Source organism: Mangifera indica, chromosome 12, assembly GCF_011075055.1.
Source record: "Mangifera indica cultivar Alphonso chromosome 12, CATAS_Mindica_2.1, whole genome shotgun sequence".
NCBI classification, from domain to species: Eukaryota; Viridiplantae; Streptophyta; class Magnoliopsida; order Sapindales; family Anacardiaceae; genus Mangifera; species Mangifera indica.
Window position 1 is genome coordinate 9,331,810 of NC_058148.1, and position 17,234 is coordinate 9,349,043.

Below are 17,234 nucleotides of genomic sequence, written 5' to 3' on the forward strand. Positions count from 1 at the left end.
TGCAAATATGGCATTTCACAACTCAGCCAAGACGAACTCACCAGACGCCTATGGCCACCAGAAACTACGGCGATTTCTCCCGATTTGTCATTTCCGAGTTAACTCCTCATCTCGATCTTCACGTTTCGCTCACTAATCTTGGAAGTCGCCTGGAGACGGGTTAGTCTCATTACTTGTGTCTCGCTGTAGGTCGTTAATTGTTTAACTTTTTGGCAGTTGTATAATTTAGAGAGAGTTGAATTAGGATTCTTGGAGGCATTTGATAGATTGTATTGTAAAGTAATTGTTTTACAGCAATTGGGATATTAAAAAATTTAAGATTTTTGACAAATTTTAGTGATTAAATCCCGGTTGTGATTTTGCTCGTATAACAATTTTCATGAGGATTCGAAACGATGAAGACCTAATTTTGACGGTTTTTATGTTTTCAAGGAGATAAAAAACACTATTAAACCATTAGTTAAGAGGTATATCTAACGCCATTTGTGATTTGAGTGAGGGTTAATGTTTCTTTTTGCTTCTCATAGGCTATTAAGAGTTCAGCAGCAATGGGTGATAATACAATTAATTTAACGGTTGATGGAGGTGTCGTCAAGCAAATCATAAGGCGAGCTAAGGCTGATGCACTTAGTCCGTCAGAGGACCGACCTCTCGTGGATGGCATGTTCTTGTGACTTACAGTCATTTCATATTACTTAAGAATTTGTATTTTTCTTTTTCAGTTTCTTGAAACATTCACGTTTCTATAACTTTTCCCATTTACAATGCTGTGATAAGGTTAAGTATGCAGTCAAGTTGTGTGATTGTTTCAATGCCCTCACTTGAGTTCAGCAATTTGTGAAGGGGTCCAACACATCTTATCCTTGACATATTGCTGTTTTTGTGATATAGTTCATTATGAGGGGACTCTTGCTGAAACTGGTGAAGTTTTTGATACTACGCATGAAGATAATTCTGTCTTCTCTTTTGAGCTTGGAAAGGGATCAGTCATTCAGGCTTGGGACATTGCATTGAGAACCATGAAGGTCGAATAACATTAATTATCTTAATGTTTGTTGTTGCTGTGAATAAATTTGCTGTCACTTAGTATTTCTGGTTGTTTCTGCTAGGTTGGGGAGGTAGCAAAAATAATTTGCAAGCCAGAATACGCCTATGGCAGTGCAGGATCTCCTCCAGATATCCCACCCAAGTAAGTATGTGAATATAGATAGCTATGTGTATTTCAATTGACGCCAGATCAGTATGTCTGTCAAGCAAAAATCTGGGATTTGAAGTCCATTTGCACTCATATAATTGGGACCTTATATTCTCAAGGTTGATATATCATACCAAGAAATGGAAAAATGTACGGAAAACAGATTTAGTGTTTGGAAATAACTTTCCCAATCAAAATAGATACAAGAGTCAGAAGCAACCCTTTGTTTAGCCATTAAATGATTTTCAAAATTTTGATCACTATGCTTGGCTTAATGTCTTTGTTTCATAGTCATATGTAAAATTTGTGTTTATTTGAATAGCATTAGTATGGATGCTGAGTTTATTGCATTTATTTTGTGCAGTGCAACCCTTATCTTTGAGGTGGAGCTTCTGTCCTGCAGGCCAAGAAAGGGCACTAGTCTGGGCAGTGTTTCAGAGGAAAGAGCTAGGCTAGAGTAAGTCTCTCGGATCCTTTTATTATTTGATGATGTACATTAAACTCTACCTGTCAATTAGATCTTAGGTACGTTGATGAACATAATATGGTTTTTGGAAAAATTAAAACAGGGAGCTAAAGAGACAGAGAGAACTAGCAGCTGCTGCCAAAGAGGAAGAGAAGAAGAAAAGGGAAGAAGCCAAAGCTGCTGCTGCTGCTCGCATTCAAGCCAAGTTGGAAGCCAAGAAGGGTCAAGGAAAGGGAAAGGGCAAAGCAAAATAGGGCCATCTCCCATTCTCATACCCAAAAAGATAATATATGATTATCTAATGGATATTTCAAAGTGCATCATGAAGCGTGATCGTTGACTTTCCGGTATAATTTGTGGAAACCATCGATAATCAACGATGGAATTTGTTACAGAATTAAGGGTGTGCAGTATTCAGTATTCACCTCAAATGGTAAAATCAGACCAAGTTGTTCAGAAATCATGATTTTATTTAGTTACATCAGTATGAAATAATTGAGAGTGATTGACTTAATATATTTAAACCAAAATATAACCCAAATTAAATCGTATTTTTTCAATTTGATTTTATTTAGTTTATAACATAAAATAGATTAATTTGGTTGGATTTGAAATTTTTTCAGACTTTGTATTTTTAGTTTGATTTGAAAATTTTTTTACACAACTTAAATCAGACCATACACACGCCTACACAGAACTTCATAATTATCTCAAACTCAATAAATAAATTCAAGAAATATATAATTTTCAATACAAACTTACAATCATACATCTGTTTTCGGTGATTGATCATCCAGTATTAGGCAATTTCTTTCATGCCTAAATCAAGATAATCACACCATGTTGGTAGCCTTAAAAAGTAGACCTTTTCTTGCTGATCAATGGGATTGTATGTGAGAGTATAATCAACAGATAAATACAACGATCTACAAGCCTGTTCAGGTAATTAAACCATGCATGAAGCATCCAATTCACCTTGTCTGGAATTGTGCCAACTGGGTCTTGCTGAGAGTTTACATACGGGACATGTTCCCTGTTGCCGCAACCATGGATCAATGCAATTTGCATGGAACTGCAAAACAATATGGTTCACTAGCATAAGTGATGACACTCAGTTTTCAACAAATTTGAAAAACTAACTTCCACACTTCATAGCATGGCAAAAACACAGAGGACTTGAACTGTTAGGCTTCATTGTGGAAAGGACTCTAAAATATTTCCTTAGAATTTTTTTTTTCAAATGGAAAATATAAAATGAGGATAAACCTGATGCAAGCATGGCAAGCTTCGGACAGTTTCACCAATGGTAACTTGCTCCAAGCAAACAGTGCAAGTCAGTTCATCTTCACCCTTCAAGCTCTCAATCACAATTGCTGAATCTACCTTTTTCAGCTAAAGACCAAAAAATGTAAATAATTCCTCTCTTCATCTATGAAAATTTTGAATTAAGTTGAAAAATCAGCTTTTATAGTCATAAGAAAAAGCAATCAAGATCTTTAGAAGACCTTTTCTACAAAGATTTATAAAGAAGCTGTAATAAGACAAAAGGATGAGATTGAAGAGGAAAGAACAAACAATACTATTTCCATTAAAAATGAATATCTACATAGGGCTGTGGGCAAATTTTAATAGCAGATGCAATGCATATCTATTCAACATTAATGGAATAATTCAATCAAGTCGAACAGATCACTAATGAATAAAAATGCATGACTAGTAGATGACTTTTATTTATTTTATTCCAAATATTAGAAAAAAGCTAATACCTCAGTAGGGCCTGACGATGAGGCATGTTGCATTAAGGAGCCAGTACTGCCAACAAAGTCAGGTTGTCAAGCACCACAAACATGCAAAACATTAAAGGAGGGTCATCTTTTCCAATAAACATCAGCAGGACAAGGCATCCTTAAATCATACGAAGAAAGTAGATAAACTAACAAAATGTACCTTTGACTTTGAGAGCCAGAGACCTTATATTTATGAACTGGAAGGGCATTTATCTCTTCTTCACTCATTGAAGCGGTTGTAGGGACATTGTCAGCATCCAGTGCTCTCAAAGCTTCATAATCTATAGATACACAACCACAATTATGAACAAACCTTTTTCAAACAAAATAAATAAATATTTAACTAAAGCAAATAATAAACAGATAAATCATTCTATCTTTTACAGCAACAATTAATTCAGTACAACTTTTTCTAGCTCATAGTCACCTTAAAAACACAGAATTAAGCATAATACCACACCTAAATCATCAAATTCACGGTCAAGGAGTGCCAGCTGGAGTCTGAGGCCTTGTAAACGGCCCCTGGATGCAAATGCTATGGCTGGTGGCATATGCAACCGCAATTCAGTATGACTAAGAAGGCCATTGGCTACAGCAGCATGGGCTTGTGCTTGAGCTTGAAGTTGCTGACAAGTTGCATACATCCTTAGCGATGTGGCCAACAAAAAGATACCAAGCACAAGCCAAAGCTACACAGAAATTGACAAGAAGTCCTGTTGGGTTTCTATTTAAAGAATATAAACTTGAGTCACGTGGACCAGAAAGACTAAAATGTCAAGTATATGTACAGAGTTACAGAAATACCAGAAAATTTGATGACATCTGATGTGAATTCAATATCATGAATAGCAAGAGAACTGTCACATGAAACCCACAGTCGATTAATCATAATAACACCAATGTAATGCATCATACATTACCACATCAAAGAAAAACCATATATAAAAAAATACAAGTCATGAACTTAAGTACCTGTAACAAGGAAAGCAAGAGAGTTGGAATTAACAGGTCGAGTAGCATGAACACGCTGTGACAGAACAAATTCAATATCAAAAGATATCAACAAAAACTGACAACAAAATGTATCATAAAAGCTCAAATTGTAAAGGTAGCATACCACTGTCCGCCGCTCTGGAATAAATCCTGGAAACCCATTTTCTAAATCCGCTCTAGAACCTCGAAAAACAAAACTCATGGTTGAATGACTTCACAATCGCTTCACTAACATATACGATCAATCAAACTCAGAGAGCCACCAAAGCTTTCACAAAGCTTCTAAGAATCTGCAAATGTTCAAAGCCATACAATCACGCAAAATGCTAAACAAAATGAAACACAGACAATTAAAATTCAATACACATTAAGAATACTTATATAGGAGAATGCCACGGTACTAGAATCAAAATCGCGGTAACATTATCTCTAGCATTACAATTGTAACATTCGACACGGAAATTTGAAGCTTCAATCGAATAACATGCAAGGCACATATCTAATTAGGGTTTTTTTTTTCATATATTTATATATAAAATTAGGGTTTCAAACAAAGACAGTCAAATTAAAATAATCCTAGTCATTACTCACAATCTAATGCGTTTAATGATGATAATTTTCATTCCATAAACGTCAATAAGCGACGAATGACAGGGTCTTAAAGAGAGATCGAGAGAAGAAGAAGATGACTTACAGCGTGAAATCAAAACAACAGTGGATCGGATCGATTAACGCAATTTGATCAAACAAATTTCTCTCTCGTTACATCGGAGGCGAGGAGGAGTTGGATCGGAGGATTTGCGTAGGACGCTTTGGATTCCAATTTAGAACAACTCTTTCCACCGTTTAATCTGGTGGAAGAATCGTTGATTAGTCTGCGAATTACGGGATCAGTGCTGCCGTTTCGAAAATGGTTTCAATTCAACATACGGATAAATTTATATGGTGGCAATGTTGCGTAAGTGGCGCTGCCGTTAACTTCTGTTATGTAACTCAAAACTAAATTATAATTAATTACACTTTTACAAATTTATTCTTCTTTATTTCCAATTAAATGTTACAAATAATAATTATAAAATTGATCAATTGTAAAAATATAAATTAGTAATTATCTGTTTAATATAGATGATTTAATCTAAATTACTAAATTAAATAATCAGTTATAAATAGGTAAAATTAATTATTGATTATAATTATATTTTAAGAGTACTTAAATCATAATCCTCACTTAGGATTAGCTTTTGGGAAATTGATTAAAATAATCAAAATTAAGGGGAGTTATATGAAATTGATTAACTCTGTAGGGGTTATACGGATATAATCAAAACCTAAAATTAAATAATAACATTACAAACAAACCATACAAATTTAGAAAATTGTCATTTTTAAATTCTTGGGTAAAATACAACATTATGATTTTAAAATCGAGGAAAGAAGTTTGTTACATCAAAAAATTATATGAGAATGACAAATAGTGTTTCAAAGCAAATGTTATTTTCTCAACCAAAGATTGTTTGCAAGATGTATTCAAATGACATGCTTTGGAGAATGGATATTACTGTAAAGTTTATAACAAAATATACAATGAGAGATAAAAATGTCTTTATGAACAATATAGATAGTGCACACCAACGATAAGGTTGGAAGATTGTGACTATTTTCAACTTTATCATATGAATATTGAACACACATGTCAGAGAGATCTAATAATGTCATATTATAGACAAGTATTGGTTTGAGCATTAAGATAAATATTGAAGATAACATTTATAATGATTGATCATGTATATCGGTTAAAGGAAATAAATGTTGACATGATTAATAGGTATAAAATTGGTATATCAGATAATGTCACATCATAGATAAATAGAGATCCAAACATTCAGCCATTAGGACAAAAATTGAAAACATTATTTAACATCCAGTTGAATAGGGGTGTAAGTGAAAACTTTATACTCTAAAGGGGCTTAGGAATTTTCCTTAAGCTAAAAGTCACACTTTATATTATAAGCTAGGTTAACCATGAACTTATGCCAACAATACCAATATTTGTGTAACCTTAGAGTTGTTTTATATATAAACAAGGGAAAATAGAAAATTGGGAATCCGAAGGGTCAGAAAGAGTCTAACGAATCAAAAGAGACTTAAACTCATATTCTCTTATATATAAAACTCTTCTTTTATCAATTGAGCTATCCATTTGGGTTCCATTGCTACTTGTTGAATTCTTTAAAATGACTTGATCCCAACTGTGTGTAAAATCCTTCATTTGGTCTCTCGACTTTCTTAACACCATCACCATTCGCAATAATGACATTCTTTCCAATCTTGACTTCTTGATTTTCGCATTCTATCCAACACCAGTTGAAACATTTCCTTCTGCAAACAGAGATGCAATATTAGATTCAGTTTGGTAGTAGTCAGCTGCACCCATGATCATATTATCCAGAATCTCAACTCCAGTCTCAAAACATGAGTGCACACCCATTATGGTGTGCTACAAACTAATTTCTTGCAAGAAGCAACCGTGTAGAATTATTGAATAAATATGCCTGTAGACTTTATGGTGCTTAACTGCAAACGGAATTATCCATTGATGCAAATTGCAATGTATGGTAATTTGGCAGCTTCTTGCATGGACAACACAGTGACAGTGGTAACAACTTGCATTGCTTTCAGATCAGGGCCCTTAGGTTTCTCCGAGAATTGGATGATGATACACCCTGCAGGCTGCAGTGTTGTCAATTTTCATCAGTCCATAACCGGATGCACGACTGTCATCCATTGACACACAAGATACAGTGATATCAGCACCACCATCAATATGCTTATTCGGTCGTACATATAATTTTAGCCGTGAGCATTTCCTGGATAAAACATACCAGTTCTGATTTCTGGTATTGGGAGGCCTCAATTCTTCAGCCAGACGATTAGAGAGGTCTTGAATTTAGTAGATCTGGGTATTGTAGATGATTCACCTTTACTCACAGAAATGATTGCATATGTGAAAACTATTAAATGACATTGTTCGCAAGTGAAACAACTTCAATATCCATCAATGCTTTAGTTTGACTATTAGAAACGAAGAGCAATATAAAGTCAACCTTTAGTTGTTTCTTTGCTGCATCCAATTGTAAGTCGTACAAAAAAGTTTTTGCAGTTGTTATTAATATTTTTTACATTAATTTCCTGACCATACAAGACCAGTATTTTCATATTCATACCAGGCCTTGATCCCTCTGATTGACAATAAAATAAATTAAATAAAAAATTAGAATAATATACTATTAAACATAATAATGGTTTCGTGATATGTTGTGAGTTTTGCAATCAAGATGAATATGGTGACTTTCGACGAAAAGAAAATTTTACAAAATAATTTTAACTATTTTAATGATTAGAAATAACATATGAGTCATATTTAATCAAAATTGAATTTGATCGGTTGACATACAAGACCAAAATGCAAAACATATTTCCTTGTGTCTTTATTAAATATAAAATCTTGGGCTAGAGTAGAGCCATTAACAAAATTTTTGCAAAAATAATTGCTTAGAGTTGACCTCTCGCGACCCTATAAAATTCAACCTGTTCAACTGCAACTCCATGGGAAGAAACTAATTTTTCCCTTACTCGTACCCAAATGGTCAATAGACCAGTTGAATCAACCAGTCTAGTCTGGTTTCAAAACATTGCTAACAAGAAACGAATTTCAATTGTTATGGAGAGAGACTCAACAAGGAAAAATGAAGGACAACAATATAAAAGCCCAACCATCCTTGGGCTCGAGGTCCAATATAATAAAAAAACCCAACCTCTCATATGGGCCTTACTGAAAAATACAAAACAGAAAAACAAAAATTAAATTTAAAATGGAGTTAATAATAATGATGACAAGAAGTGGTGGGTTGAAAGAGATGTCGAACAGAACAAGAAACGGTCCCAGTCCGTTGAATTCTTGCAATCTGAACTACTTTCCCATAACATCTTACATAAACACCATTCACGCCACCCATCCAACCAACAAGCTCAACCACAAAACAAATTAACGAGTAATTAAAATTCGCTTAATATGAAACACATTCACTTTGTTTTCAACAACAATGAACGCATTTTACATTAAACGCTCTTGAAAAATTATGCAAAACACACTGGGAATCTTAACTGGTAAAAAATTTAGCCACACTTCTAGAAACCTTACAACTCAGAAGGCCTACCCAGTGAGCCCCAGCAAGGTCATGAAACTGAACATTATTGAATTAGAACACTATCAGAGTATCATCAATCACTTATCTATAATCACTAATCATCACATCATTTCATATTAATATGATTTCTTGCGCTTATTGACTAGACTAAGATCTCCGAATCCATTTTATGACACCATGTCTTCATAATACAATACCCTTTCCTCTCTGATCACACCTGCACCAATCAATTCTAATATGTAATTTCAAACCCATTAAAATCATGATCCTCGGCATCAATGAACAAGTTTCCCAATTTCCATGACAAGAATATGACACATGACATTGAAAACAGACAAATATCATCATCTACACTAAGCTCAACGGGTAATTTCTGTGCTTTCAACATCGTATGGAGGAGTTATTCGTATATGAAAGACTTTCAATTGAGTCAAAATCTTCAATGGGTTCAAAACAAAGCTTTAACAACAGTGATCCAAAAAAGGATTTCAGATGTTTGATGAAAGTTGAATAAAAGAATTTCAGAAACAATGCTTTTCATACGGTGGATAAGACTCATAGATTTCTTGGAAAAAGAATGACATGATAAGAAAACTATCACTAGCTACAGGTTACAGATATTTATAAATAGAACAATAAAAATAAACGGCAGCCCCTCTAATTCGATCCATGAAACTAGCAAATTAAATACGGTACATGAAATCATGTACCTTCTTTCTCCCCAAATGCCAAACTATTGACTACAGAGCTTGTCCATTGGCTTATGTGATCCTTCCTGCTACAGCAGCTTCATCTTCTTCCAAGAAAACAGCTTTAATTATTGTAAACTGATCCCTCCCCTATTACTTCAATCTTTCAACTCTTTAATCGACTGGGAATTAGGAATGAACCCTTTTCAGTCTTATCTCAGTCTCTCTCAATATATACAGTGAAAAGATATTTTCTCATCCATTCATCACCATCTTCTCCCACTGCTATTGTTATCCTAAACATCCCAACCCCTTCTCCCCCTCGTGGAGATATTGAATAACGAAGCCGTTCTACTCCTTCTCCTTATCCTTGAGTCTGAGGCCGAACTCGAACCGACTGACCCGCTAAAACACCCAATCAAATTACGAAAAGCCCTTTGAATCACCCCTCCCCTGTCTCTCTCTCCTCTATTCCCTCTTGACCCAAACGAAACTCTCCTAGGCACACCTCCACTATTGTTAAACCCACCATCCATCTCTGTGTAAACAACCGGAAATTCTCTTTCACCGCCTCTTCTTCCTCCCGCGAACCGCCCCACCGCAAACCCTCCACCTGGTAACCTCCATATCGTTAATCCTACGGTCTCCACATCATTATTCGAGCCCGAAATTTGTCCTTCCCCATTGACTCCATTTTCGGACTCTTCACTAATGGCTTGGTTATTATCAGAAGGCAATTCATGCCTGCAAACCGGGCAGGAATTACGAAGGCACAACCACGGGAGTATACAATCTGAATGGTAAATATGTTTACATGGCATTTCTCTCGCTTCAGATCCTAATTCAAATGCTTCTTTACAAACAGCACAGTGTGATTCCAGTTCTACATGACTCGCGTCGATAAAAATGAACGGCAAAGATTCAATCGCGGCTTTTGAAGCCGGTGGATGCTCATAACCGCCGATTCCATTCATATCAATCTGTGATAACTGCTCAATCAACCGTTCAAATCCAGATCCTAACAAAAACTCCGACATACTACGTGGTAACGGTCTCAAACCGGCGCCTTCACCGTCATCGTAATACAATTCATAACCACTACCGTTATTTTCAACATCCGCTCCGGGAACCGCCCTGTCCGGTCCACGAAGTACGATAACTGGATTGAAAGGAGACCGATCGCCGCCGGTTCTTCGGCTTCTACGAAGAAGCGGGCCGGTTGAGGAATTCTGATCTCGATTAGAGCGATTATTGTGGATGTTGTTACTATTACTACCGATCATGTACATCGCGGCTGCAGGAAACCTCCTCCGTCCGCGGTGTTGTATGTCGGTGGTTTGGATTCCCCGTGGCGGATTCTCGATCTCCTCCACGAATCCGCCATCGCAGTCAGGACATGTAATTGTTTCTCGATTCAAAACCCTAACGAACCGGTTGCATCTGTAACACCAATAAGACGTTGACGAAACTATAGTAGACATAAAGACAGATCTAATAAAAAATATTGTAGATTAGATGAATTTCCACAAATCAAAAGATTTAATTTGAGCAACGAGAAAAGTTGAAAAATTTTCTTGGAAAGATGGAGATTTCCAGGAAAATTTTACAAACTTCAGGGAGAGAGAGAGGCAGGGGGTGCTTTTCAGAGACAAGAGAACGGAGGAAAGAAATGAGAGTAATAAGGGATCGCGTGTAAACAAATTAAGGGAAAGCCGCGTTGTATTATTTTATTCGCGTGTTGTTAACGCAGTGAATTTTTGAACTGTGATGTGTTATTATTGGTTGATTAAAAAATGACGTTGGTAAACAAACGCGCCATAGGAGTCAAGGCGCGTGGAGAATCATAATGATCCAGTTTGAAATCAGGAAAGGGTATGATTTATTATAGTAGCAGTTTGAGGAAAATTCCTCAAATGATGAGGTGGCAAGATTTTGTTGACAAATTGTCACGTCATCATTGTTTCCAAAATTATAATATCCTACTGCAAATCAAACAAAGCCTATGGATTAATCATCCCTTAATCCAAGGGATCTTGTTCATAAACAAGAAGTCTGGTCAGTAATAATTACTATTACATTTTAATAATTATGCTTTCTAATTTAAGCTTAAATTTTTACTTTGATTTAAGCAATCCACACATGATCGGTAGAGTGGGTTTCCACGTGAGCCATGTTTTGGTCTTTCACGCGCCAGCAAAATCGTCAAAAAGGAAAATGGAGCGCCATTTGTTTTTGTTGTCACGCGCCTCATCAACTTTTTTTTTGACAAAAGTGATGCGTGGCACGCATTACAAGACCAGGCGCGTCTTGAGAGGTGGACCGTCTTTCTGTCCGACACGTCATCATTACCCACTTTGCATGCTTTTGACTGTCCTTTTATGCAACGCTGCGTTTGCTTGTTCCCCTCATTGTTTTGGTATCGAAACTTGGATTAAAAGCAATTCTGCATTATGCAAAAATAGTATATAGTCTTGATTAATTTTATACCTAAATCAAATCTTATAGAAATCAAAATAAAAGTAGTTTGGAAGGGTTTCAAAACTTTGACTTGTGGCTTCAATTGATGCACGCAACTTGTATTAAATATTTTATTATATGATTCAACCATATATAATTTTAAAATAGATAATAATGTGATGAATTGAATGTGATTTAAATCAATTATTTAACAGAATAGAGGTTAAAGAATTATTTTCCATCTAAGATTTGGTACAAACTCAATTTTTTATTTATTAATTATAGAAAATTCACATACCCACTTTTTTTAAAAAATTGTATTATTATTATTATTAGGGATAAAATTATCATTTAATAAAAATTTTAAAAAATTAAAACTTATCACATTTCTAAACATTAAATTTAAAAACTAACAAATTTTTTTTATCCGAAATTTTAAAAACTTGCATTTCCCCCCACGATTTTCAACCTTCCTCCTGACTTCTCTCTCAGTCGCACTTCATTTTCGACCATCATTAGTTGACAAAATCAACCAATAAAGATAAAAACACGTCTTTGTCAATCGTTTTCTTAAGTTCGTGATGGCCAAAAATGGAATGAGAGAAAGAGAGAGAGAGAGAACGTGGTTGTCGGTAATGGTGGTTGAAAAACCCCTAAAGGAGAATAAAGTTTTTCAAACTTTAGATTTTTAAACCCGAGGGGTGGCAATGCGATATATCTTTAGTCTTTTAAATATTTTTATTAAATGATAATTTTATCCCTAACAATAATAATAAAATTTAACATAATAGTAAGTGTTTAGATTTTCGATAATCACCAAGTAAAAAATTGAGTTAGCATCAAACCATAGGGGGGGGGGGGGGGGAATAGTCATTTGGAATTGGAAACAAATATAATTAGAAATTGAGTTAGATTTTCTCACATGATCGGTGGTTGGAGTCATCACATACGAGAGCTGGGTACATTAATTATTGGTGCAAGTAATCCCTTTTAGAAACCGTATTTAATCAAATAATTAGAAAATTAATTTATCGTTTTATAATACTAAATTACTTGCTTGGAAACAAATATAAATTTAAAAGGGCTCGAGAAAGTGAGGTAAAGTTTCTTCTTGGTTTGATTGTTTTCCATCTCAGACTTGGAATTGGAATATCTTTTTTCCCTTTCATTTTCTTTTCTTTTCTTTTTCAGGGAAACTTTTCATTCTTGTGAGTCACGTGAAGGCCACAACCATGGAAAACACAGAGAACCTTCCTCTAAATTATTGATTTTATCCATTCGGTATTTGCATGTCTTCAGCTTCAGGCTTTAGGGTTTTTATTTATTCTCAACCTTGACCATCATTTTTAATTATGGTTTCCTGAAATGATATGTGAATTAATTTATAAAGCTTTCATGGGATTCTTTTTCTTCATCCACATTTCGGCATTTCATAAAAGTATTGAAGCTGTAAATGTCTTCCCTTTTTTCCACAAAACTAAGTAAAGGTTACGTTTTGTCGATCTTATCTTGACAGGCATTGATTTTAGGTTAGCCAGGTGGGAAATTATTATTAGCCTTATAAAGTATAAATTTCCCACTTGCTAATCCTGTTGGCTTCTTTTACCAGGAAATGAAATTGTCAAATCTACTTCTTCACCAAACAGGAAAATAATAAAAATTAAAAAATTTTATATTCAAAGAAATGCTTAATTAATTTCCTTAATACCTAATTGTGGAGGACGTACTTGTGAAGGAATAATTTTGCTTGGGTCCCATGAAATATGAGATAAACAACTCAATATTTATTAGTGGTTTATATTTTTCAATATAAGATACTATTATAATTGGGAGACAAATACTTTAATGTTAGCGTTATCACCCATATCATACGATTGTAACTAAGAGATATGATGATAATTATGATATTAAATGATATAAATTTTGAAAGAATCATACTTCAAAAGTTTGTTATTGAGATAGAAGAGTCTACTTGCCAACTTAAGATTTAAGTCTTATACTTTGTATTTGAGATTCTAAGATATGGTAGTGTAAAAAAAAGAAACGTGGGATTTGAATTATTAATTGTTACGTAAATAAATTTATTTTGTGGGTTTGATCACTGTGCTCAAAAGTTTATTCGTTCAACCAATCCAAATAGGGTGTCTCGTATATATAAGTTTACAATAAAACTATGTGTACCTATTTTGGGTACACAAATGTATACACATTTATATGTGTCATCATGTGATTGAATGATTTTTAATTAAAAATAAAACAATAACCAATCATATGATGACACATATGAGTGTGTATACATTTGTGTACTCAAAGTGGGTACACATAGTATTGCTCATAAGTTTATTAATCCAACCAATATGGATAAGATTCTTTGTGTGTGAATATATAATAAATTTATCTTGTAGATCTAATAACTGTACGTTGAAGTTTATTTATCTAACCAATTCAAACAAAATTTCTCGTATGCATAAGTTTATTCATTCAATTAATCTGAACAGGTTGGATTGAAAGGAATATTTATAATCAATAAAACTATGTGTACCTACTTTGGGTACACAAATATGTACATATTTATATATGTCATCATGTGATTGGATGATTTTGAATTAAGAATAAAACAATAATCAATCATATGATGACACATATGAGTATATATACATTTATGTATCTAAAATGAATACATATAATATTGCTCGTTTATAATATAAATTGAAAGGAAACGTATAATTTATGATTGCAAGTCCCAATCGGATAACTAACATCATCAACTGATTAGTATCAGTTACCCTCGTACTATTATTCAACAATTGTAGAAATAATAATTCAAAAACAAATAAAAGAAAGAATATAATTAAAAATACAGATCAATCCCATCTTTAGACAAAGCAAAAACAAATCCACATAAACAATCTTATTTCTCATATTTTTCTTAGTGAATAAACGGCTTAAATGTGCCCACCACCTTCTTCGCCTGACCTACAAACGAAGTATACGACACGGTTCCATCATTCCCCGCCAGCATCCTGTATTTATCCTTCCTTGTGAAGTTTGTGCATTCAAACCCTAATGTAGCAGCCAGGATTCTCTGAACGTAATTCGCCACGTCATGTGGGCTTTTACCGGCCGAGCAAGTGGCCTCCACTGGCAACTGCTTCAAGAACGTTACTTCGTAAACGGGTCTTGGGTTCATGAAGAAGAAAATTGGATCCAAACCTTTCCACCCTCTTGCTGTTGTTGCATGGAAAAACCCGACCCGGTAATTCATGGCTACGGGAACTATACGGTCTGTTAATTCAGCAAAGAGAGCGCTGAATCTTAGTAAAAAAGGTTCTCTACATGTCGTTCCCTCTGGACAAACCACAAGGTCACCTTCGGCTAGTTCTCTTCTAATTTTTTCAGCATCGACATGGCGGATTCTTGATAATCTAACGGTGGGAATTGGTGATAGAATTTCTGATAATCTTGAAATGGAGTAAGTGACAGCTGGGATTTTGCGTCTTAATACTGCAGATAAGACCACAGGGTCCATTAGGGTTCGGTGGGTGCATACAAAGAGGACCCCGCTGTTGCTACCGGTCACCGGCGGTGGTGGTTTCCCTTTGACAATGACTGTGCCGCCAAATAAACGTGACATGTAGGGGATAGCCCACATGGGCAACATTAGTCCAACAATTATTCTAATCATTGCCAATATTATTCCAAGTGGAATCCATAGGATGATTAGTAGAGCGGTGGACGGCGTCGGTCGCTTCACAAGACGGCCGTCGTGGAAGATCACAGGAAGTGGGCGTAGCACCTGGTGGTCAAGTTGCGTTTCGTTGGAGATAAATGGTGGCTGCCTTTGTTCCTGTCAACAAAGATATTATTAATTAATTATGATAATTATGATATGATTACTAATAAATTTACTAGTTTCCATAATCGCTTACCTTACAACATAATGATAAAAATGTAAAACTCGAAGTATTTCTTCCTAAACATAAGGTAGGATTTTGATCAATGAACAATTTAGCAAGCTGATTAGAGATACAATCAGAATCTCCTTTAATAAAACCTGTGGCAAACCCAAATCGGTTAACCCAAAGTTCACTACCGATCACTTCATCAGCTCGTAAATGCTCTTTCACAAACCTCTCCACCATAATCCGCGGCGTTCGGGTCACCACAACTCTTCTATCAAACGAATTAAAAACTCTCCACGCCTCCATGTCAATATCATCCATATAAAATTTCGGCAAAACGGCTCTGGCCACTGACTGAATCTCCAACTCATGAACGCCGCAAGTAGAAACGAAGATCATAAGCTTCAGCCCCAGATGGCTCATCCCCAACACGTCTAGCAGCCGAATCACCGGCCATACGATTAACAACAATGCGAAACGAATCAAACCCGACGCCTCGAATGCTACCAACATGAAGTAGGAAAAAGGATAGGGGTCTTTCAGAAGAGTCCCTTCAAACTCCGAAACAACGGATGAATTCTCCATTGATTTCCCTTGTTTAATTTCCATTTTTTTTTTTTTTTTGGCGTTTTGTTTGTTCTTGCTTGAGAATGAAATGGCTATAAGAATATAAGGCAATGAAGTTAAGGTTTGGATTGACTGCTGTGTCTAATGCAAGAATGAAGCAGTTTATCAGTTTACAACTACCTCTTTATATACTTTTTTTCTTCTTTCTCGATGGCTAAAGTTGATATATCCGCAAAGAAAATGGGATTATACGCCATGTAAACCTACGCAGAGATTGATTACTTAACTCCACCAAACTTTGTCTAGCTGCTCGTATGATAATCCTTAATATGTATTGAGAAATATTATATGTATCTAGTTTAAATATACATATAAATATAAACTTACGTGTATCATCATATGATTGAGAATTACTTTATCTTTAATTCAAAATAATCCAATCATATGATGACATAGATCAAATATATACTTATTTATCTACTCAAAATAAGGTATGTATAGTTTGATTGATGTGTATTAGTATTAGTTAATTAGCTCTTTCCCTGTGTAACTTTAAATTAGGTTACTAACTATTTGATAACTTGAGCCGCCGTATTTCTAATTACCATCCATGCATAATCTTAATTATATATTAAAAAGCTTGTCACAATGGTTCCTTCCACGTTATTGCTGCTAAGGAATTTACATACATTTAAATATGCCAAAATTGATATGAAAGTATGTATATAAAATTAACATAAAGATCCAAAAATTTAGAACAGTCCAGATTGATTTTCTCAACCTTCAACTACGAATTTGAAATCACTGTTCATTTTTCAGATACCCAGATGAATAAAATAGATAAAATCATAAGAAAATATTGTAGGAAACGACAAGAGAGTATAAACGTATGTAATTTAAGATTGCTTGCAGGTCACTTAAATGGGTGTAGCTTTTCCAAATAATTTATATATTATTATGAATAATCTAA

At 34.8% G+C, this 17,234-nt stretch overlaps 4 protein-coding genes across 4 annotated transcripts; 1 reads left to right on the top strand and 3 right to left on the bottom strand.

Annotated features, from left to right (window-relative positions):
* On the top strand, positions 1-2,156 carry LOC123192829 (peptidyl-prolyl cis-trans isomerase FKBP20-1). Its single transcript, XM_044605486.1, has 6 exons — positions 1-159; positions 528-660; positions 892-1,025; positions 1,110-1,189; positions 1,560-1,652; positions 1,765-2,156. Exons 2-6 carry the CDS (start codon positions 549-551, stop codon positions 1,913-1,915), a joined length of 570 nt encoding a protein of 189 aa, XP_044461421.1. The 5' UTR covers positions 1-159; positions 528-548; the 3' UTR covers positions 1,916-2,156.
* A 203-nt stretch (positions 2,157-2,359) lies between these two features.
* LOC123192830 (E3 ubiquitin-protein ligase SDIR1) lies at positions 2,360-5,369 on the bottom strand. The gene is made up of 9 exons (XM_044605487.1): positions 5,136-5,369; positions 4,566-4,731; positions 4,421-4,475; positions 4,253-4,305; positions 3,909-4,137; positions 3,609-3,729; positions 3,428-3,473; positions 2,928-3,053; positions 2,360-2,733 (listed from the first exon to the last, which is right to left on the bottom strand). Exons 2-9 carry the CDS (start codon positions 4,641-4,643, stop codon positions 2,608-2,610), a joined length of 834 nt encoding a protein of 277 aa, XP_044461422.1. The 5' UTR covers positions 4,644-4,731; positions 5,136-5,369; the 3' UTR covers positions 2,360-2,607.
* A 3,799-nt stretch (positions 5,370-9,168) lies between these two features.
* Positions 9,169-11,013, bottom strand: LOC123192831 (probable E3 ubiquitin-protein ligase RHC2A). The gene is made up of 2 exons (XM_044605488.1): positions 9,553-11,013; positions 9,169-9,497 (listed from the first exon to the last, which is right to left on the bottom strand). The coding sequence occupies exon 1, from the start codon at positions 10,817-10,819 to the stop codon at positions 9,635-9,637; it is 1,185 nt and encodes a 394-aa protein (XP_044461423.1). The 5' UTR covers positions 10,820-11,013; the 3' UTR covers positions 9,169-9,497; positions 9,553-9,634.
* A 3,509-nt stretch (positions 11,014-14,522) lies between these two features.
* LOC123192832 (glycerol-3-phosphate acyltransferase 7-like) lies at positions 14,523-16,484 on the bottom strand. The gene is made up of 2 exons (XM_044605489.1): positions 15,725-16,484; positions 14,523-15,642 (listed from the first exon to the last, which is right to left on the bottom strand). The coding sequence occupies exons 1-2, from the start codon at positions 16,304-16,306 to the stop codon at positions 14,725-14,727; spliced, it is 1,500 nt and encodes a 499-aa protein (XP_044461424.1). The 5' UTR covers positions 16,307-16,484; the 3' UTR covers positions 14,523-14,724.
* Positions 16,485-17,234: the final 750 nt, after the last annotated feature.

Bases quoted from the DNA above. Each gene is read 5' to 3' on its own strand.
- LOC123192829 (XM_044605486.1), top strand. From the start codon at position 549: ATGGGTGATAATACAATTAATTTAACGGTTGATGGAGGTGTCGTCAAG. The intron at 1,026-1,109 runs GTCGAATAACAT...TGTTTCTGCTAG, and splicing joins TTGCATTGAGAACCATGAAG to GTTGGGGAGGTAGCAAAAAT. The intron at 1,190-1,559 runs GTAAGTATGTGA...TATTTTGTGCAG, and splicing joins CCTCCAGATATCCCACCCAA to TGCAACCCTTATCTTTGAGG.
- LOC123192830 (XM_044605487.1), bottom strand. From the start codon at position 4,643: ATGAGTTTTGTTTTTCGAGGTTCTAGAGCGGATTTAGAAAATGGGTTT. The intron at 3,474-3,608 runs GTACATTTTGTT...CTTTGTTGGCAG, and splicing joins TCTGGCTCTCAAAGTCAAAG to TACTGGCTCCTTAATGCAAC. The intron at 2,734-2,927 runs GTTTATCCTCAT...ATTGTTTTGCAG, and splicing joins GCTTGCCATGCTTGCATCAG to TTCCATGCAAATTGCATTGA.
- LOC123192831 (XM_044605488.1), bottom strand. From the start codon at position 10,819: ATGTCTACTATAGTTTCGTCAACGTCTTATTGGTGTTACAGATGCAAC.
- LOC123192832 (XM_044605489.1), bottom strand. From the start codon at position 16,306: ATGGAAATTAAACAAGGGAAATCAATGGAGAATTCATCCGTTGTTTCG. The intron at 15,643-15,724 runs GTAAGCGATTAT...CTTTGTTGACAG, and splicing joins TTTTATCATTATGTTGTAAG to GAACAAAGGCAGCCACCATT.